The following is a 21,398-nucleotide window of genomic DNA, read 5'->3' as shown; positions in this document are numbered from 1 at the left end:
TAGAATATTCATGACATTTTCTAATATTTTTAGGAACCTTTTATATCATTCTCTGTCTGCATCATGTGTTTTTTTTTACATTTTTAAAAATTATTACTACTTAAAATTCTTATTTTTTCTTGTTTTAATTTCTGATCACAGACTGGAGTTTCTGTGAATATAATTTAACCCTTATCCTGCCACATTTATTAGTTTTTTATTGACAGGAAGAATTAAAATGCAGGGATTTGATCTTCTAAATATGTATATATATAAGTTTACTTACATCCCAAAAAATCAAGATGTTTGGATCCAGCAGACTAAACACGTCTTCTTCACACATTACACATTTCTTCAGTTTGGATTTTTTTTTAAACCAACTTTATTGAGACAGTTAAACAACAAGTTTACACACCAAAAACTGAATGTACTTACTTCACAGTGATGTGAAGTAAGTACATTCAGTTTTTGGTTGGATGTCAGTAAATTTCCCCGCTCTGACCTCTTGCTGACCTCAAGCTTTAATTTGTCTTTAAAAAGGCGGCTGACGTGCAACTAAACGAGACTACAGAACACCATCAGGCCGAACACGACACGAGACGCTCGGTCGTGTGACCGCGGCGTAGTTTGTTTACAGCCTAACGTTAGATATTTACGTCTGATAATGCGTTCTGGTTTTCACTTACAGTTTCTGGCTATGATTTTAAAAAATGGTGTAATTTTGTTGATTTTTATTTTGGCAGGCCTGTGGGTTTCGAAGACGGGTTTTCTTTAAAAATTATCCAAAAATTTGCAACAACAAAAAAAAGAACAAAGAATTTTACAGGAAAAATTCGTTTTTCAAAACATTTTAAAAGACTGAAAAAAAAAATCCCTTTTTCTTTGAACAAAACATGCCTTTGAAACCTGTGGTTTTCTTTAGAAATAAAATGTAAGGGAAAAAAAGAAAATTACCAATACATATCATGTTTTCTATAAAAATCACCAAAAACTAAAGACGATAAAACCTCATTGCAGGTTTGGGAGACGTTTTCTTGATAAATTAGGTGTTAAAAGAAATAAAGAGTTTAAAGTTTCCTTCTCTCCGAAAGCAAAAAGTGCTTTAAAAATGATTCTCGCTGCCTCGTGGGCGACATGAACGGAGAGACGAAGGGAATAAAAGAAACTTTCATGATGAACAAAATAACCCAAAATAAAAATCAAACACTGTCACACGGCGACACGTTTTAGAGCTACGTTACATCGTTTGATAGAGAACATAAATTCACGTTATGTTACATTAATGTCACTTCATTTATCACAAACAACACATTTCCATGATTTTTAAAAAAACGTTCAATGACTTTTTAGTTCCATGACTTTTTAGGAACCATTTAACCCTTTAAAACCTACATAGTGCTGCGTTCAGACACATTCACTCATATTTAAACCTCGTAACCCCGAGCAAATGTTTTTTTTCTTTTGGAAAAAAACAGGAATAAAAAAAAAGAAATGAGTGTTAGAGAAGGAAAGTGTTAAAGAAAATTATGTGTTTAAACATTAAGGGAAAAGTGTCCAAAATACTACCTAATTGTCTGATTTATATACAGTATAGAATACTTGTTTGTTATTTTGAACTTTTGAACTCCTTGTTTGCTATTTCTTGTTCTTTTTTTGTTTTGTTTTGTTTTTGCTCTGTTTTGGGTCTTTTTTTCCCAAATGTACTCATTACCTCATGTTGCTCAGGTTTCAAAGGGTTAAGGTGGAGAAAAACACCATCGTGGTCCTTCCACCTTAAGCGAGTCCACAGAGCTCCTCGCTGACCTCCCACAGTTTCAGGGCAACGGTGTCGTCCCGGGCGTGGGCGCACACTTCCTGCACTCCGCAGCAGGAGAAGTACCGTCCGCTCAGGGGTTCGATTCCCTCCTGCAGGGCGCAGTGCAGCGTGGTCTGAGCGCCGGCCTCCGGGTCCAGGAACAGCAGCCGCGCCACGGGCTCGATGAAGACCTTCTGCCACAGGCTGACGTGACGGGACAGCTCGGTCCGGACCACACCTGCAGACGGGGACGCAGACGGTTTAATACGGATACGAACAGACCCGCTATCACGACGTCACAGTCTAAAAATCATCTCGAAAACCAGCAACACTCAACCTGCTTTGTTCTGGGGGCCACTTATGCAAAATGACAAGAACCCAGGGGCCAGTCGCAGCAGCCCCGTACACGTTTCAAGGATTTAGGACACTTTGATTTTAGGATGTTTTTCAGATTTTAGGACGTTTCTCGGATTTTAGGATGTTTCTTGGATTTTGGGACATTTCTCAGATTTTAAGAGGTTTTTTTAGGATTTTGGGATGTTTCCAGGATTTTATGACATGTCTTGGATTTAAGGACATTTTTGTGATTTGAGGACATCAGTGTCTCAGCTGTGTCCTCTGTGTCCTCTGTGGGGGATCCTCTTCTGACTCTATGTTGATGCTGTTTTATGTCTCTGACACCTTATGGAGACTAAAAGGACAAAAACTATTCACAGAGTCAATCACTTTATTTTTACTGCCAGTTAGAAAATGTTTGGGGGCCACCAGGGGCCCTATCAGGGGCCACATTTGGTCCTCAGTATGTAAGTTGAGCATCTTTTTTTCTTTGCCCTGTGTGATTGAAAAACAGCTGTGGGTTCAAAAGAGTTAAGTCTGACACATGTTACCACACCTGACATCACAGGTGTGCTCTGTCTCACCTGTGACCACGCCCACTGCTCCTTTAGAAATACTGAGGTCATAAAATACAAATGAACCTGCAGAGAGAAATGTTTGACTGCAGCCAAACTGTGAGATGTGCAGATTTTCTTCTGTGAAGATTGTATATTTAATTTAATGCAGTTAGTTAAAAAGTTAGAAGAAGATTAAAAAGTCCGACGTGAGCTGAGCTTGTACTTCACTGTAAAAATACTTCAGTGTAGAAATACTTCAGTGTAAACCTCTGAAACAGTTGCTGTCACGTTTATGTCATACAGGAGTTTCTGGTTTCTGGTGCAGTCGTCAGCGGCTGAGCGTGGAAACATTCATCAGTGACTCTGACATGTTTACTGCGTTTCTGTCGGAGAACGCAGTACTCACGTCAGAGACCTGCAGTGTTCATCACTCGGCTTTGTTTTGCTTTGTGTGCTTTCACACACGTGTCTCGAAATACTACGTTTAAACTCACGTGTGTCTACATGTCTGTTTTCAAAAGTAACCAGCCTAGTTTCCTCACACACACCTCACACACACCTCACACACACCTCACACACACCTCACACAACTTTACGTACGTAAGTTATGTTTCTTTTCCCAAACGTAACCCATGTAACTTTATGTAACTTTACATTACGTACGTAACTCTATATTAAATTACGTGTGGTGACTACGCCCCAACCTTTTTTTTTTTTTTTTACTAAACCCAATCTATGTAACTTTAAGTGATGTACTTAAAGTTAAGTACGTAACGTGACTGCACCCAGCAGTGTTTCTTTGTTTACACCTAACCCACCGAGCTGTACGTTAAGTGCATACGGTGATAAAAACTAACCATGTTTCTGAAACCTTAACTACCTAACTTCCACGTTAAGAACATGACGTGATGATGACCAACCGTGTTTCTTTTCCTAAACCTAATCTACGTAACTTTACATTAAGTACATAAAGTGACTACGCCAACCATGTTTCTTTCATTAAACCCAATCTACGTAACATTGACGTAACAATATGTACAGTATGTATGTTATGTATATTACGTGATGATGCCCAACCATTTTTCATTTTGTATAACTTTACTTGCTTAAACCTAATCTATCTAACTTTACATTAAGTACTTAAAGATAAGTACTTAACGTGATGACGCCCACTAACGTTTCTTTTACTGAAGGTAACCTACATAACTTAATGCTCAGCATGTAAATGTACGTTAAGTACATAAAGCGACAACAACCAGCCAAGTTTCTTGGCCTAAACACAAAACCCAACACCCTTAAACACAACTTTACTTGATTGATGATTCCTTAACCTAACCTGCATAACTCTACGGTGCATATGTGACGTGACGACGCCCGACCATGTTGGGTTTTTTTGTTTTTTTTTTACTAACTTCTGTTATTTTACTTACAAATTTGGGGGGTCATTTGTTACGAATCGTGCATATGTGTATATGATTTTTTTAGTTCAGTTCAGAAGATTTATTGTCCTTCAAGGGGAAATTTGGTCTGAGGTTTGGTGGTACAAATAATTTAAAAATACAAGAAACAGGCACATCTAGCTGTCATTTGATGACATGTCGCAGTATTAATGCGTCTGCGTATTTTCTGACTTTAACAAGGACCGGAGACGTAAACCCGGCACTGATCACGTTCCCTGAGAAATGATTTTGTCTCGTCGGTCGTACCCGCAGGTGTCTTTTTGGGGTGTGTTTGGTTACCTGGGTGGACGCTGTAGCAGGTGACGTTGGTTCCTTTCAGCCTCTTGGCGAGCTCGTGGGTGAAGAGCACGTTACACAGTTTGCTGTTGCAGTACGCCTGGAAGAACTGCCAGCTGTACCTGCCGGTGCCAAGGTGTTTGTTCACCGCCAGCGCCTGAACGCAACACACGCAATGATTGCAATAAAATAAAGAAGAAGATGAGTAATTGGGTAAAATATACAAACTGTAAAAAAGAGGTTAATTAAGGATAAAAACAGAAAGTCAAGTGAATAAATATTAAAAAAAAAAAAAACAATAAAATGATAAAGAAAGTAGTAAAACTGTAAACCAGACTAAAATATATAAATAGTCAATAAATAAATAAAGTTCAATTAGAAGCCAAACGTAACTAAACTAACTCAGAAGTCACCTGTGCGGCCTCCAGCACGCAGGTGTGCAGGAATGTCTTTGTGTTATCACGACACGAGTTCACACCTGAAGCTGCAGAACCGGAACTTCTGATGCTGAATATCGACGCGTTTGACTCAGAGTCAGCAGCAGGAGACAAACCGTCCCCTCAGATTTAAGTACTTCATCAGCTGATAAAGTCACTGCACCATGTTGTTTTGTTACCGTGGAAACGGAAGTAAAGGAGCGACTGATGGAGGAAAAAGGTTTCAGCAGTAAAAGTATTCGCTCTGCAGCGAAATGTCTCCTGTGCCTGAAACATGATGCAATCTGACTTTAGCAGGTTTCCTTTAACCTTCAGACTGCGCAAACTGAAACTGGGATTATAAAATACGCCGAATGGAAACACGTCAAATAAAGCTGAGATAACGGTCTTCATTTCTTTCAAAAAGATGGAAGAAGACAATAAGCAAGAAAAGAAGAAATAACTCCAAAAAGATCAGGAAATGAGTAAAAAGTACAGGCAAATTACCTGAAAATATATATATTTTTAAACCCACAACCAAACAAACAAATAAGTAAAAGACTTGAAAAACGTGCCAAAATGTTTAACAATCCTGTAACATATTTAATGTAATTCTGATAATTATCAGCTTAGCTTTTCCAGATTTTTTCACATTTTTTATGAGATTCTGTAAAAATTATTTTCTGAATCTACTAATGTCTTTTCTTCTCTTCATTTGTTCAAACTGCTCGCTGCCTTTTTTCTGCCGTTTATAAAAGAAATCAAATCGATGTGCTCAAGTTTCAAAGGTCTAAATTCTTGTGAAAGAAAGCAGGAAAGTGATGTTTCTCTGGGTCTCAAAGGGTTAAAGTGTGATTTTTTTTGCCATAAACATAAACCGTGTGTGTGTGTGTGTGTGTGTGTGTGTGTGTGTGTGTCCTCTCACCTCCAGGTCGATGTGTCCCCAGCGATAAGCCATGGAGGACAGCGTGACCACCCGTCCCCCTCCGTCCTCCTTCAGACGCTCCAGCAGCAGGTGCGTCAGCAGGAAGTGACCCAGGTGGTTCACCCCGAACTCGATGCCAAAACCGTCTTCTGTCCGTCCGTCCGCCACCAGACCTGCAGGACAGACGGGGTCACGTTTGAAGATTCAGCCGAATGTAAGTTAGATTTTAGATATGTGACTCTTTTTAAGCCACTTGGAATGAAATGTAAGACCAATATTACGATAACCAAATTAAAGTTTTGTGTTATTATTCCAAAAAAAAGATGTTGCCAATTATTTGGACATTTTAAAGTGCAAAGTCCCTCCCGAAAACAACCAGTTCCTAAAATCCTTCAACTAATGTCGTAACATTTTTAATACTTTTGAAAGTTTGATTTAAGTATTCAAGTAGAAAATATAAGCAGAACAATAATAATAATAATGGTTGTCGTTGGTGTTGTTGTTGTTGTGTGTTGTTGATGTTGTTGTTGTGTGTGGTTGTGTTGTTGTTGGTGTGTGTGGTTGTTGTGTGTTGTTGATGTTGTTGTTGTTGTGTGGTTGTTGTGTGTTGTTGATGTTGTTGTTGTTGTGTGTGGTTGTTTGTGTGTTTGTTGATGTTGTTGTTGTGTGTGGTTGTTGTGTGTGGTTGTTGTGTGTTGTTGATGTTGTTGTTGTGTGTGGTTGTTGTGTGTTGTTGATGTTGTTGTTGTTGTTGTTGTTGTTGTTGTGTGTGGTTTTTGTGTGTTGTTGATGTTGTTGTTTTGTGTGGTTGTTGTGTGTGTTGTTTGTGTTGTTGATGTTGTTGTTGTTGTGTTGGGTTGTTGTGTGTTGTTGATGTTGTTGTGTTGTGGTTGTTGTGTGTTGTTGATGTGTTGTTGTTGTTGTTGTTGTTGTTGTTGTTGTTTGTGTGTGGTTGTTGTTTGTGTTGTGTTGTTGTTGTTGTGGTTGTTGTGTGTTGTTGATGTTGTTGTTGTTGTTGTGTTGTTGTTGTGTGTGTTGTGTGTGTGTTGTTGATGTTGTTGTTGTGTGTGGTTGTTGTGTGTGGTTGTTGTGTGTTGTTGATGTTGTTGTTGTGTGTGGTTGTTGTGTGTTGTTGATGTTGTTGTTGTTGTTGTTGTTGTTGTTGTGTGTGGTTGTTGTGTGTTGTTGATGTTGTTGTTGTGTGTGGTTGTTGTGTGTTGTTGATGTTGTTGTTCTCAAGTGAATCCGCAGCTTGTGTACATTTCTGCTCTGACGTCACACAGACGACAGTCAACGTTTGGTTGTTACTGAGTGAATGACGTCCTCAGTGTCAGCTGATACTTCACTGTTAGTGTACCTGCTGACACACACCTGAGTGACACACAGTACAGTACAGACAGTACAGTACGGACAGTGCAGTACACACAGTACAGTACAGACAGTGCAGTACACACAGTACAGTACAGACAGTGCAGTACACACACTACAGTACAGTACAGACAGTGCAGTACACACAGTACAGTACAGACAGTGCAGTACACACACTACAGTACAGTACAGACAGTGCAGTACACACAGTACAGTACAGACAGTGCAGTACACACACTACAGTACAGGACAGTGCAGTACAGACATTGCAGTACACATAGTGCAGTACACATAGTGCAGTACACACAGTACAGTACAGACAGTGCAGTACACACGGTACAGTACACACAGTGCAGTACACACAGTACAGTATGGACAGTGCAGTACACACAGTACAGTACAGACAGTGCAGTACACACAGTACAGTACAGACAGTGCAGTACACACACTACAGTACAGTACAGACAGTGCAGTACACACAGTACAGTACAGACAGTGCAGTACACACACTACAGTACAGTACAGACAGTGCAGTACACACAGTACAGTACAGACAGTGCAGTACACACAGTACAGTACAGACAGTGCAGTACAGACATTGCAGTACACATAGTGCAGTACACATAGTGCAGTACACACAGTACAGTACAGACAGTGCAGTACACACGGTACAGTACACACAGTGCAGTACACACAGTACAGTACGGACAGTGCAGTACACACAGTACAGTACAGACAGTGCAGTACACACAGTACAGTACAGACAGTGCAGTACACACACTACAGTACAGTACAGACAGTGCAGTACACACAGTACAGTACAGACAGTGCAGTACACACACTACAGTACAGTACAGACAGTGCAGTACACACAGTACAGTACAGACAGTGCAGTACACACACTACAGTACAGTACAGACAGTGCAGTACACACAGTACAGTACAGACAGTGCAGTACAGACATTTGCAGTACACATAGTGCAGTACACACAGTACAGTACAGTACAGACAGTGCAGTACACACACATAGTGCAGTACACACAGTACAGTACAGACAGTGCAGTACACATAGTGACAGTACACACAGTGCAGTACACACAGTGCAGTACAGCACAGACAGTGCAGTACACATAGTGCAGTACACACAGTACACAGTACAGACAGTGCAGTACACATAGTGCAGTACACACAGTACAGTACAGACAGTGCAGTACACATAGTGCAGTTACACACAGTACAGTACAGACAGTGCAGTACAGTACACATAGTGCAGTACACACAGTACAGTACACACAGTGCAGTACACACAGTACAGTACAGACAGTGCAGTACACATAGTGCAGTACACACAGTACAGTACAGACAGTGCAGTACACATAGTGCAGTACACACAGTACAGTACAGACAGTGCAGTACACACAGTGCAGTACACACAGTACAGTACAGTACACACAGTACAGTAGTGCAGTACACATAGTGCAGTACACACAGTACAGTACAGTACAGTACAGACAGTGCACTACACATAGTGCAGTACAGACAGTGCAGTACACATAGTGCAGTACACACAGTACAGTACAGACACAGTGCAGTACACATAGTGCAGTACACACAGTACAGTACAGACAGTGCTGTACACATAGTGCAGTACACACAGTACAGTACAGACAGTGCAGTACACACATAGTGCAGTACACATAGTGCAGTACACACAGTACAGTACAGACAGTGCAGTACACATAGTGCAGTACACACAGTACAGTACAGACAGTGCAGTACACATAGTACAGTACAGACAGTGCAGTACACATAGTGCAGTACAGACAGTGCAGTACACATAGTGCAGTACACATAGTGCAGTACACACAGTGCAGTACACATAGTGCAGTACACACAGCGCAGTACACACAGGGCAGTACACACAGTGCAGTACACATAGTGCAGTACACACAGTACAGTACAGACAGTGCAGTACACATAGTGCAGTACACATAGGGCAGTACACACAGTGCAGTACACACAGTACAGTGCAGTACACACAGTACAGTACAGACAGTGCAGTACAGACAGTGCAGTACACATAGTGCAGTACAGACAGTGCAGTACACATAGTGCAGTACACACAGTACAGTACAGACAGTGCAGTACACATAGTGCAGTACACACAGTACAGTACAGACAGTGCAGTACACATAGTGCAGTACACACAGTACAGTACAGACAGTGCAGTACAGACAGTGCAGTACACATAGTGCAGTACAGACAGTGCAGTACACATAGTGCAGTACACACAGTACAGTACAGACAGTGCAGTACACATAGTGCAGTACACACAGTACAGTACAGACAGTGCAGTACACATAGTGCAGTACACACAGTACAGTACAGACAGTGCAGTACACATAGTACAGTACACATAGTGAAGTACACACAGTACAGTACAGACAGTGCAGTACACATAGTACAGTACAGACAGTGCAGTACACATAGTGCAGTACAGACAGTGCAGTACACATAGTGCAGTACACATAGTGCAGTACACACAGTGCAGTACACATAGTGCAGTACACACAGCGCAGTACACACAGGGCAGTACACACAGTGCAGTACACATAGTGCAGTACACACAGTACAGTACAGACAGTGCAGTACACATAGTGCAGTACACATAGGGCAGTACACACAGTGCAGTACACACAGTACAGTGCAGTACACACAGTACAGTGCAGTACACACAGTACAGTGCAGTACACACAGTACAGTGCAGTACACACAGTACAGTGTGGTAAAAAGGGCTGAGTTCCATGTCGCTGAGGCGGTGTGAGGCCTGCGGTTGGAGCTCAGAGGGACTTTAGTTTCCAGCTCTGACTCGTGTGAATCTGCGGCGACAGAGAGTCTTTTCTTCTTTTATTTTATTATTTCATTAGTTACGCCGCTGCGATCGAGTCTTTCGGGTTAACGGGAATTTTTCTGCAGGCGTGTTCCTGGAGTTTGTTTGTGGCGTGCACAAACGTGCAGGAGGCGTGTTGTGATTTTGAAAAGCACATTTTGTGTGCAGAGCGATACGAGTGTGTGATATTGAAGCGGGCCCTAAAGGGTTAAACGTATATTTTTACTGCGGATGAATATTTTACTTCCATTTAAATAAATTACTCGGATCGTTTTACTTTGTGTTGTTGTCTGAACTTTACGCCAAAATCTGAGTGTTCACGAGCGTTTGAAGGTTTTCAGTTTCGATCTCTTTCTCACTTTTGGAAAATGTCAGAGGTCACGTGTGTGTGTGTGTGTGTGTGTGTGTGTGTGTGTGTCTGTGTGTGTGTGTGTCTGTGTCTGCGCGTGTGTGTCTGTGTGTGTGTGTGTGTGTTTGTGTGTGTGTGTGTGTGTGTGTGTGTGTGTGTCTGTGTCTGTGTGTGTGTGTGTGTGTGTGTGTCTGTGTGTGTGTGTGTCTGTGTCTGTGTGTGTGTGTGTCTGTGTGTGTGTGTGTCTGTGTGTGTGTGTCTGTGTCTGTGTGTGTGTGTGTGTGTGTGTGTGTGTGTGTGTCTGTGTGTGTGTGTGTGTGTGTCTGTGTGTGTCTGTGTGTGTGTGTGTGTGTCTGTGTGTGTCTGTGTGTGTGTGTGTGTGTGTGTGTGTGTGTCTGTGTCTGTGTGTGTGTGTCTGTGTGTGTGTGTGTCTGTGTGTGTGTGTGTCTGTGTCTGTGTGTGTGTGTGTGTGTGTGTGTGTGTGTGTCTGTGTGTGTGTGTGTGTCTGTGTGTGTCTGTGTGTGTGTGTGTGTGTCTGTGTGTGTGTGTGTGTACCAGCGTTGTTGATGAGCAGGTCCAGTCTGGACTCGGCCTTCAGGAACGTTTCGGTGAAGCAGCGGACGGACTTCAGACTGGCCAGGTCCAGCTGCATGTAGAGCACGTCAGTACTTCCTGTTTCCTGCGGGGGGCGACATCATCGGCAGGTGAGACGATATTGACTTTGATTCTTCCGAATGTAAACGCTGAACCTTCCCGTTATTTTTGGGAGTGATTTTTTTTTTAAAAATAATTAGGTCATTTTTTTCTTTGGAAATATTCTGCTTTTTTTCTCTCTTTCTTGCATTTTTTTCTTCCAAATTGTTGGGTTTTTTTTCTACTTAACATTTTTGGCAATTTTTCTCTTTAAATGTTTTTTCATTCTTTAAAAAATTATGGTATGGTTTTTTAAGTTTTTTTTTCAAATTTCATGGTTCTTTTTCTTTAACATTTTAGCCATTTTATACTTATTTCAAACATTTTGACAAATTTGCTTCTATAAATATTTTTGTTGATTTTAAAAAATGTGGTTTTTCAAAAATTGCCAAAAATTACAGCATATATCAGCCGGGAACTTTAAAAACAGAAACTTTCACTGGATTTCTTTGAGTTAGCTGCTTTTTAAATCTCCACACGCAGAACACGCCGTCAAATCATCACACCGCCCTGTCCACAGCCTGTCCTGTCCTGTCCTGTCCACAGCCTGTCCTGTCCACAGCCTGTCCTGTCCACAGCCTGTCCTGTCCACAGCCTGTCCTGTCCACAGCCTGTCCTGTCCACAGCCTGTCCTGTCCTGTCTTAATCCTAATCTGTCTGCAGCTCGTCTTGATGCTCTGACTCTTTCATTGTTAACTCTTTGTTGCTCGGCGGGCGTTGCCGGGCTGAAACTCCAGCTGCCGTTCACAGCGAATAACACGCGTGAACGACGCTTCAACTGCTTTCAATAGGCGGGTTTCCGTTAACCCTCAAATTGCGAATACAAAATACGTCAAATGGAAATGCATCACATTAAAAAATAAAAATTTGTTAATCACAAAAAAGTTTTTACGCCCTCATGAGGTTTTATTTCAGACAATTCAAAGGAGCCATTTTTCACCGAACTGCAGTGGAAACACTTTTTTGGCTTTTACAGCTCGTGTGACGTGAAAACATGACTCAGACTGTGAGGATGGAGGAAGACACCGACATCTTCCTCACTCTGACACCAGACTAAGAAATTACAGAGTTTAGATCGGCTTTATTGAGAGCGGCTGCAATAGAAATGATGCTCTGGACGTCCATCGCCATGGTTACTGGGACGTTATCACCAAAAGAGAAGTCGCTTTACATCACTCAGTGGAAACAGTCAGCTCCACATTGTGCTTCATCCAAATGTCGAAAATATCACTTAAGTTTTGGAAAAATCTGTAATGAAAACCCGCCGACTGCTGATGCTTCAAATAACGTCAGCTGTTTTCAGTGATGAAGACGCTGACCCTCCTCCTCCTCCTCCTGCTTTCTCCTCCTCCTCCTCCTCCTCCTCTTCTCTGTTCTTACCTGTTGTATATCTGCGATGGCGGCCTCGGCCTTGGACCGGTTGCGGCAGGCCAGGATCACTCTGGCGCCCTTCTTGGCGAGGTGCATCGCCGTGGCTTTACCGATGCCGGTGTTTCCTCCTGCAGCGACAAAACACAAAGTGTCGGCGTCAAAGACCTCAGAAGTCTGTCGGCCACTTTTCGATGGATTTGGCACAAAATCTGATGAAAACAATCATGTTCCCCAGAGGATAAAGCCCAAAGATCCCAGTGATCCTCCGACTCTGCCTCGAGCGCCAGGTTGACTTTTTTTCATCTTAATGAATAAATTTTATTAGCATTTGAGGAGTCGTTATTCCAACAATAAACCCGGAGCGAGAGGAGAAATGAAATAGTTAAAAATTAAAATAAAATTTAAAAAAAAATTATTTAATGAAATTACTTCATTAAATGTCATTAAATCCAAAATCCAATCAAAGGTCAAAAAATGCTCCATTAATACTCGTTTAAACTGACATTATTGATCCCACAGCCATCCGTCCGCTTAACATGTACTATACTGAAAATAATGATATCTATTTTTTCATCTAAAATCATCGTGACCTCGTGACAAAAACTTGCATTTCAAGTGTTAATATCATATTAATGTGTAATATTTTTACAGCCTGATTTCGAAAAGTACATTCTGTGTGCAGAGCAGTGTGAGTCATATTAAAGTAAGGACAGGTGGGGACAGACAGGTAGGGACAGACAGGTAGGGACAGACAGGTGGGGACAGACAGGTAAGGACAGACAGGTGGGGACAGACAGGTAGGGACAGGCAGGTAGGGACAGGCAGGTAGAGACAGGCAGGTAGGGACAGGCAGGTAGGGACAGGCAGGTAGGGACAGACAGGTAGGGACAGACAGGTAGGGACAGACAGGTGGGGACAGACAGGTGTGTGCAGACAGACTCACCTGTGATGATGACGGTCTTCCCGCCCATGGCCGCGTTCCCTTTACATTTGGCCCTTCTGAAGAGGGTCCGTGTGAGGAACACGTATCCTCCCAGGACCACGGCGGCCAGCAGCAGCAGCTGAAGCATGGTGACGGTCTGATCCTGCACCTGAAGGGGGGCGCCTCTTATAGGCCTCACCTGCGGGGCCTCACCTGTCCGACCGGCTGCTCCTGCCTCTGAGTCACGGCTCGCTCCGGTCCGACCGGTTCTGCTCGGCCCTGATTGGCTCTGATGTTCACCTGAAACTCTGAAAGTCCCGCTGCAGTTTGAAGCAGCAGTTTCCTGATCAGACCTTCAAAATCAAAGCCCCGTGGACCAAAACACTCTATTTTAATTCTATAATTAAAATGTAGAGAACAGTGAAGTAGTAGAAGTAATAATAATAATAATGATAATAAATAATAATAATCATAATAATAATAATAAATAATAATAATTATTATTATTATTATTATAAAAAAGTCCAACAAGGTAATTCAGTATAACACATTTAAATGTAAATCGTTTATTTTTAAGACATTTAGATTCCATTTCTAAAAACAGAAAAAAAGATGAAAATAGTCCAAAGAAGGTGTCATAATTAACTCCAACAAAGTGCTTCACACAAAACATCATTAAAAAAGAGACAGAAGTAAATTCAACAAGACATAAACACTAAAGCAGATATTTGTTTGAAATGATTTTGAGAAAATATTTATATAGAAAGTAAAAGAAAAAAATCACTTAGTTTTGTTTTAAAAAATTAGACGCTCTCTTAACCCTATAAAGTTTTATATACCATTACTACTATTATAATATTTCTATTATTATTATTATTATTAATAATAATAATAATAATAGTAATATCATAAAAAATATGCATCTGAGAAATTTCCATTTCAAATATTTTTCAAAACAAAACTAAAACTTATATAATATAATGCTTCATGTATTTTCTTTTTACCTATATTAGTTCATGGGTAGCCACATTTATAAAAAAATGTGGCAACTCAAGAACTAATATAATATAATGCTTCATGTATTTTCTTTTTACCTATATTAGTTCATGAGTAGCCACATTTATAAAATTAAAATCACATTTCTCAGATGCATATTTTTTATGTTTAATAGTTATATTCTGCACAATGTATATAACAAAATATAATATGCACATATTGTAAATACATGCATATAAAATGCACAATACATTTCTGTTGCTATTTGATGTATGTGAAAACACATCAGATCAAAATATGCATAAAAAAAATCGAAATGTGCGTATACGGCCATACGTCTGGTCGAAGCGCTGCTCGGGTGGAAACATGTGAACAGCAGATTGAAAACAGGGTCAGGAGTCGGGTTCAGGACAGACCGCAGAAACTCTCGCTGAGCTCCCACAGCTTCTTGGCTGCGGCATCGTCTCTCGCCTTCGACTCCATGTCCATCTTCGGTGCGCACATGGAGAAGTAGTATCCGCTGAGGTGTTCGATGCCTGGCTCGAGGGCACAGTGGAGCGTGGTCTGGGCTCCGGACTCAACGTCCACAAAGAACAGGAACATGACGAGCTTCACGACAAGCCCCCACCAGAAACCAACGTTACGACCAATCTCTGTCCGTATACCTCCTGAAGAGAAAAACAAAACGAAATCAATGAATTTGATTTATAAGTACGGAAGACTATTTGTGTCAGAAGAAATGACAAAACTAGAAAAATCTCAAATGTATTTAACGTTATTAGTTATCACATACCACAACATTATAGTATTGTTTTGTAGCCAAAAACCTAATTTGTAATACTGGTTAATAGATTTATACAGAAAAACATCTTATTACATTACAATTATGAGTTATTGAGTTCAGATTTTGCCACAATTACATTTTTTTATTTATTTGTTTAATATCTTTCAGGAAATCAGATTAATTGATTACCAGAGTTGCCCTTGCTGAATTGACTAATTGTTTCATTACATCAGCCAAATTATTAGATAATACACTTAGTTTTGTTAAATATATCTGATTTACACATATGGAAGCCCATTACTGTCAGAAAAACAGAGTGAAAACACTTGAGTTAAAATCGAGAGAAATTTTGTCAAAATTGTGACTTACTGAGCACAATGACAGCAGGCCTTTGCTTAATGGACTTTAAAGAGTGAATCAAAACTGAAAAAATGAGTCAAATTTATGACAGAACAAGTCAACAGTTTGATTTTGTATCTCACAGTTTTAATTTAGAAACTTAAATCAACTTTAAAGGTTGAATTTCTTTAATGTATCTAACTTGACTGCTTTTTTGCTTCACATTTCACACTTCGCACTGCTGCACCTCTTCATTTTTATGCATTTTATACACTATTTTTGGCCTTATTTTTATTAATAATGTCATTGGGTTTCATTTATTTTATTTTCAATCTCATGTTATACATTCAGTTTTTATCCTTTTTTATTAGGATTTTCCAACTAGGTTTTGTCCACGTGAGGTTGCATTCTTTGCTTTCTATTCTAATCGTATTTAATTTTTACTTGCTGGTTTTATTATGTCTTCTGTCTTTTTATGTGAAGCACTTGGCGCATTTACTTTCTTTATTGTAAAGCACGCTGAAGTGCCATAGAAAAGTGCCATACAAATTCAATTTGTTATTATTATTATGCAGATTTTAAAATGCATCTTGACAATTTTTAAAAATAATTTCAAACTTTCTATCATCTGTTTTCTGACAGAACTGGATGTCCCCGTGGATGACACCGTGGCGGACACTGGTCTGCTGACCTGGGTGGAGGCTGTAGCAGGTGACGTCGGTGCCGTCCAGCCTCTTGGCGAGCTCGTGGGTGAAGAGGACGTTGCACAGTTTGCTGTGGCAGTACTTCTTGAAGATCTGCGAGTCGCTGTTTCCCAAAGCGAGGTCTCGCTGCGTCGTCAGACAGTTGAAATCCACCGTCCCCCTCTCATATGCTAGGGAGGCCACGTTCACCACACGGCTCGGCCCGCTTGCCTTCAGCCGCTCCAGGAGCAACGCCGTCAACAGGAAGTGACCCAGGTGATTGACGCCAAAGATCATCCCGAATCCGTCCTCCGTCTTTCCATCGATTATCACACCTGAGGACAGAAATGATAAACCTACATTTAAAAACAAGCATCTTAACTTAACACTTAACACTTTGTTGGCTCACCACGGTCACACGGTTCGACGAAAACTCAAGCTTTGAAAAACGTCTGTGGTCAAAGGTCTTAAGATGGTACAGACAAAATCTGAAGTCGATCGGATCGAATCTCTTAGAGGAGTTTATTAAAATATGAACCCTGGAAATGGCCAGAAATTAGGAAGAATTTAACCTTTGAAATGTAGATCGACATCACTTTTCTTGTGCTCCAATTCACAAGTATCTAACTTTACTTGGTTTAATTATTTTACTTTAAAAAATGCGACAAAAGGCAACGAGGGACTTGGTGAGAAATGTTCCACAAACTGTTAGAAATGAGTAGATTTAGAGAATTATCTCTAAAAAGGAAGGGGGAAAGGGGGATTTACTGGTCATTTTATTGCACTCTTTTAAATTAATCTTGCAAATTTCGGGTTAATTTATTCTTAAACTTGCTCATTGCCTAGTTCCCATGTTTTTGTTTGTTTTTGAGCACCTTTAGTTCCCCAAAATGTGATTCATTTGAGAGAAAAGTAAAGATCCCTCAGGTGTTTGGGCTCTAATTATAAGTAATCCTCTTGTCAGCTGCAATTTCAAATTTTCAGTTTACGTAAATCCCAGGATGTGTTTGCCCTGTCTTAGGACATCTGGTTTTGGTTGTTTTTTGTTTTAAATCTGTTATCTGATGTAAATTTGTTTTGCTGTGAGCCTTTAATCTTCATGAACTAACCGGCGTTGTTGATGAGCAGATCCAGCCTGGACTCGGACCGCAGGAAGTCGTCAGCGAAGGAGCGAACAGACTTCAGACTGGCCAGGTCGAGCTGCATGAAGATCACCTGGCTGTTCCCCGTCTCCTGCAGGCAACACGCACAGGTGAGAAACGTTTCATACTCCGACACCATCACCGCATCGTTTCATCGTTTCGGAAGAGATTCAATGTGTTTCTCACCTTTTTTGTTGATTTTTGATGCTGAAACTAGCACGGATTTAGGAAAAATAGGCTGATTGAATTGGCACGTGTAACTGTGTATCATCGGCATAAAAATAATAATAACATGATGAACGTCATAATACAGAAGGAGGCTGTGTGTGTGTGTGTGTGTGTGTATTATAAATAAATAATATACACACACACACACCCACACACACACACACACAGTATATATAGAAGAGAAGAGGACCTAGGATGTAGCCCTGTGGTACACCCGATTGAACCCATCAATGGAATGTAACTAAGTACTCCAGTGCAAATTTGAGGTAATTGTACATTAATTGATTGTCTTGGTTTTCTGTTACTTTGTACTTCTAGTACACTACATTTCAGAGGTAAATATTGTTCTTTTATATGATATTTGTCCCACAGCTTTATTTATTTTGCAAATTAACATTTTTACAAACAAAAAATATGAACAGTTTATAAAATCTGAAAATAAAATAAAAATAAATTGAAATATGAAATAAAATAGAATTAAAAAAATAAATAGAAGTATCATATAAAATAATTTAAATTTTTTTTTTTTTTTTTTTTTTTTTTTTTTTTTTTTTTTTTTTTTTTTTTTTTTTTTTTTTTTTTTTTTTTTTTGTATTTTTACATTGTGGTACAAGTACTTTTCCTGCAGTAAAGGATCTGAGTACTTCCTCCACCACTTATGGAACCTAAATTTAAAGAAGTGGGGTATATTCCCACTGAATCTGTGACCTCTACACTCAGAGACAGTTTTTTTCTGCACCTGGATGATTTCCTGGGCGGCGGCCTCAGCTCGCCGTCTGTCCCTGCAGGCCAGGATCACCCTCGCCCCCCTCCTGGCCAGGTCCATCGCTGTGGTCTTACCGATGCCGGTGTTTGCTCCTGGACAGGAAGCACACAATAACAGAAAGCTCTTTTATTAATCAGCCGTGCTAACGCGGTGTTTTGACCCTTGTTGTCAATATTTAAACGGACGGCTCACCTCTGGAATCCAATCTAACCGACACAGAAACCTGGAGCAACGTCACTTTTCTCGCACTGCTTTCAGATAACTTTCACAGGTTAATCTTTGAACCCAGAACCAATTAGCGTGATTTCTTTCAGAAACACGGGAAAAGGGCAAAGAGCAACTTGACAAGAAATATCCTGCAAAGTGGCTGTGACCGTGCATTCTTCTTATGTTTGTAAACACAATATCACAAGAACGCCTTGAGGGAATTTCTTCAAATTTGGCACAAACGTCAGCTTGAATGAACTGATAACAGTTTGGTGGTCGGAGGTCAAGGTCATTATGATCTAGTCCCTCGTTTCTTAAAAAGTGGCACAAACGTCCACATAGACTCAAAAATGAACTCATAGGAATTTCAGTAAAGAAATTGGTCTGATTTTGTTGCAAAAGTTCTTAAAAAGTCGTGAACACTCTCAGAATAAGTGACTGTTGAAATGTTTCCTGTGCATTCCTGAACATTTCCAGCCACGTCTCCACAGATGAAAACTTATTTTCTCTCTCAGACTCTGCAGCATTAAGTTTTTGTGCGTATCTGCAGCAGTTCCTTCGTGCGATTAGACCGTTTAAAAGTGTAATCGTCTGGTGGAGGCCGCTCGGCCTGCAGGCTGATAACTCACCGGTGACGATGGCAGTTTTCCCGTGCAGCTTTACGGCACTTTGACATCTGGGCTGACATCTGGGCAGCTTCAGAACGAACGCCTGCACGAAGAAATAAGTGCAGACTAACAGAGCAGCAAACAGCAGCAGCTCCAGCAACATCCTGACTGCAGACAAACTTTAGACTCTTAGTGAAGAAAATATGCAGCTTTTCACACTCGAAACACTGCCTCAGTGTGTGTGTGTGTGTGTGTGTGTGTGTGTGTGTGTGTGTGTGTGTGGACTGTCTTGCGTAACAGATTAACAGCAGCTCCACACCCTCTCCCTACTCAGACAGTTCTTCTTTCCCGTCTGTTTTTTCCCACTTTTTTTCACTCTGAAACATCTGATCTGAAAACAGTTTACAGGCTGATATTAATTTATTGTGAAACCAGGAGGAAGGAGGTTTCACCTCCATCAGTGAATGTCAGTTATGACTGAACGGGGAGACGCTGAGTAAAACCGGAAAAAAAGCGTCACATTTCTGCAGTCTGACTGTTGGCAGCTGCTTCTTGTTGCAGATTCATGTTGAATGTGTCACTTCCACTGACATGTTGTTGATTCAGAGGCTGAAGAGCCGCAGCAGCACCTGCCGGCTGCACAGAGCTCTGCAGCTGCAGACGAGTGAGGGACTGTTCATTATTTATGAGGGGAAAAGGGGTTTAAAGAGGGGGAGACATGTCAAATATTTTTTCAAGAGCTAAGAGGGGACTTAGGTTAATACTTGGGCTTAGGTGAGGGGCACACCGCTTTAAGTGGCTTTATTTTGTATTTTATAAATATGGAAATAGTGTTTCGTTTTTGTAATTTTTTTCGGTTTTACTCAAATTCTTTTTTCTTCTTTGAAGTCCTTCAGCTTTTTTAGATTGTTTTGTTTTTTGGCAATCTTTTCCTTCAAATTTTGAGTGATTTCTTTATTTTTTTTCCTTTAAAAATTTGGTGATTAAATTAAAAAAAAAATTTTTTTTCAACTCTAAAATCTTTTCCCCCAATCTTTGTTTTTCTTATTGCGTTTCCCTTTCATTTATTAAGCTTTTTTTGAGTTTTTGTTTCTTTGTTATTCCTTTTAGACTTCAGACTCCAGGACCCCCCCCACTGATAAAATCACCACAGTCCCTAATAAAACCATGTAAACATGCGCGAAGACTCAGCGGCTGAGCTGCATGAAACCTTTTATTGTCAGAACCTGAAGGCACTGAGGGGACCGTCTTTGTCTTTAGTGTCTCTGAGTCTGCAGCTCTTCTTTTACAAGTTCTGGTTCCATCAGTTCTTCCAGAAGTTTTAGTTCTGGTTCCATCCGTTCTTCCAAAAGTTCTGGTTCTGGCTCCATCGGTTCTGCATAAGTTCTGGTTCTGGTTCCATCAGTTCTTCCAGAAGTTGGGGTTCTGGCTCATCCTCCTCTGGAAGTTCTCGTACCACCGGAGGACGCAGCTGGACGGGATGAAGGTCTCGGTCGGGTTCGGGGTCATCTGCGCCTGCGTGACGGCGAAGGAGGACGCGAAGTTGTACAAACTGTCCAACATCTTCTGCGTGAACTGCAGGAACGAGTCCACGGTGGACACGGCGGCGCTGGACGCCGGGATCTGTTGGGCCAGCTGGTCCAGAGCCTCCACCGACACCCCGACCTGCGCCACGGAAGCCGGGGCCGCGCCCACCATGCCGAAAGGATGCGCGCCGCCGTCCCCGGCCTTCAGCCCGGAGATCTTGAAGATGGCGCTCGGCTTGTCGTTGGTGATGAAGCCGAGCAGCTGCCACACCGACCCGCCGCCGCCCGCCGGGTCCGGGAACGAGAAGTAGACGGCGCCGCCCATCCCGGCGGGGAACGGCACGGTGCCCAGCATGAACACCACCACGTGGTTCAGCTTCTCGTAGTCCGCCAGCGTGAACACGAACTTATCCGGAGCGACCTGCACCGCGTCCGTCTGCACCAGTCGGCCGGCCACCAGACACCCGAACATCCCGCCCGCAGCTGCCGGCGGCCCCGCTGATAGCCGTTAGCTGTTAGCCGACAGCTGTTAGTCTCGGTGTTATAAACAGTGTTTAGCTTTAGCCTGCTAGCTTCAGATCCGGATCACAAAGGTCCTCCGCGGAGCGTGTTTATCCGGTAACAGGCGGAGGGCCGACTCCCGGTCCCGGTGATGTTGTCCATGAGGCGGCGGAAACCAGCCGGTAGAAACTTCTAGTCCCGTCTGTTTTGATGTGATCTGCTGCTCCACTATCGACTCCCCGTCCTGGAGGGTACATGTTGCCCTTCATTTAGACTGACAG

General features: G+C 41.5%; 3 protein-coding genes across 3 annotated transcripts in view; all 3 read right to left on the bottom strand.

The window, feature by feature from the left end:
• Positions 1 to 1,393, bottom strand: part of mdga2a (MAM domain containing glycosylphosphatidylinositol anchor 2a) — a 35,231-nt gene extending 33,838 nt beyond the window's left edge. Inside the window, exon 1 of the mRNA XM_042500702.1 lies at positions 1,372 to 1,393. Within this exon, the coding sequence (XP_042356636.1) occupies positions 1,372 to 1,393 (22 nt within the window). The remainder of the gene's footprint in view (positions 1 to 1,371) is intronic.
• Positions 1,394 to 1,647: 254 nt separating this feature from the next.
• Positions 1,648 to 19,965, bottom strand: LOC121953536 (protochlorophyllide reductase, chloroplastic-like). Its single transcript, XM_042500701.1, has 11 exons — positions 19,112 to 19,965; positions 18,249 to 18,367; positions 17,249 to 17,372; positions 16,148 to 16,474; positions 14,746 to 15,001; positions 13,359 to 13,657; positions 12,425 to 12,543; positions 10,907 to 11,030; positions 5,745 to 5,917; positions 4,407 to 4,560; positions 1,648 to 2,012 (listed from the first exon to the last, which is right to left on the bottom strand). The coding sequence occupies exons 1-11, from the start codon at positions 19,251 to 19,253 to the stop codon at positions 1,753 to 1,755; spliced, it is 2,097 nt and encodes a 698-aa protein (XP_042356635.1). The 5' UTR covers positions 19,254 to 19,965; the 3' UTR covers positions 1,648 to 1,752.
• A 320-nt stretch (positions 19,966 to 20,285) lies between these two features.
• On the bottom strand, positions 20,286 to 21,398 carry hikeshi (heat shock protein nuclear import factor hikeshi). Its single transcript, XM_042500435.1, has one exon. It carries the CDS (start codon positions 21,086 to 21,088, stop codon positions 20,492 to 20,494), a length of 597 nt encoding a protein of 198 aa, XP_042356369.1. The 5' UTR covers positions 21,089 to 21,398; the 3' UTR covers positions 20,286 to 20,491.

This window comes from Plectropomus leopardus, chromosome 14 (genome assembly GCF_008729295.1).
Source record: "Plectropomus leopardus isolate mb chromosome 14, YSFRI_Pleo_2.0, whole genome shotgun sequence".
In the NCBI taxonomy this organism is placed as follows: domain Eukaryota; kingdom Metazoa; phylum Chordata; class Actinopteri; order Perciformes; family Serranidae; genus Plectropomus; species Plectropomus leopardus.
The sequence above is the reverse complement of the archived record's forward strand: the minus strand, read 5'-3'. Positions and strand labels throughout refer to the sequence as shown.

What these genes read in the sequence shown, in the direction of transcription:
- LOC121953536 (XM_042500701.1), bottom strand. Translation starts at nt 19,253, where the DNA reads ATGTTGCTGGAGCTGCTGCTGTTTGCTGCTCTGTTAGTCTGCACTTAT. An exon ending in GAAAACTGCCATCGTCACCG is followed by an intron (nt 18,368 to 19,111) that starts GTGAGTTATCAG and finishes CTTCCTGTCCAG; the next exon opens with GAGCAAACACCGGCATCGGT. An exon ending in CTGCTACAGCCTCCACCCAG is followed by an intron (nt 15,002 to 16,147) that starts GTCAGCAGACCA and finishes TTTTCTCTTCAG; the next exon opens with GAGGTATACGGACAGAGATT.
- hikeshi (XM_042500435.1), bottom strand. Translation starts at nt 21,088, where the DNA reads ATGTTCGGGTGTCTGGTGGCCGGCCGACTGGTGCAGACGGACGCGGTG.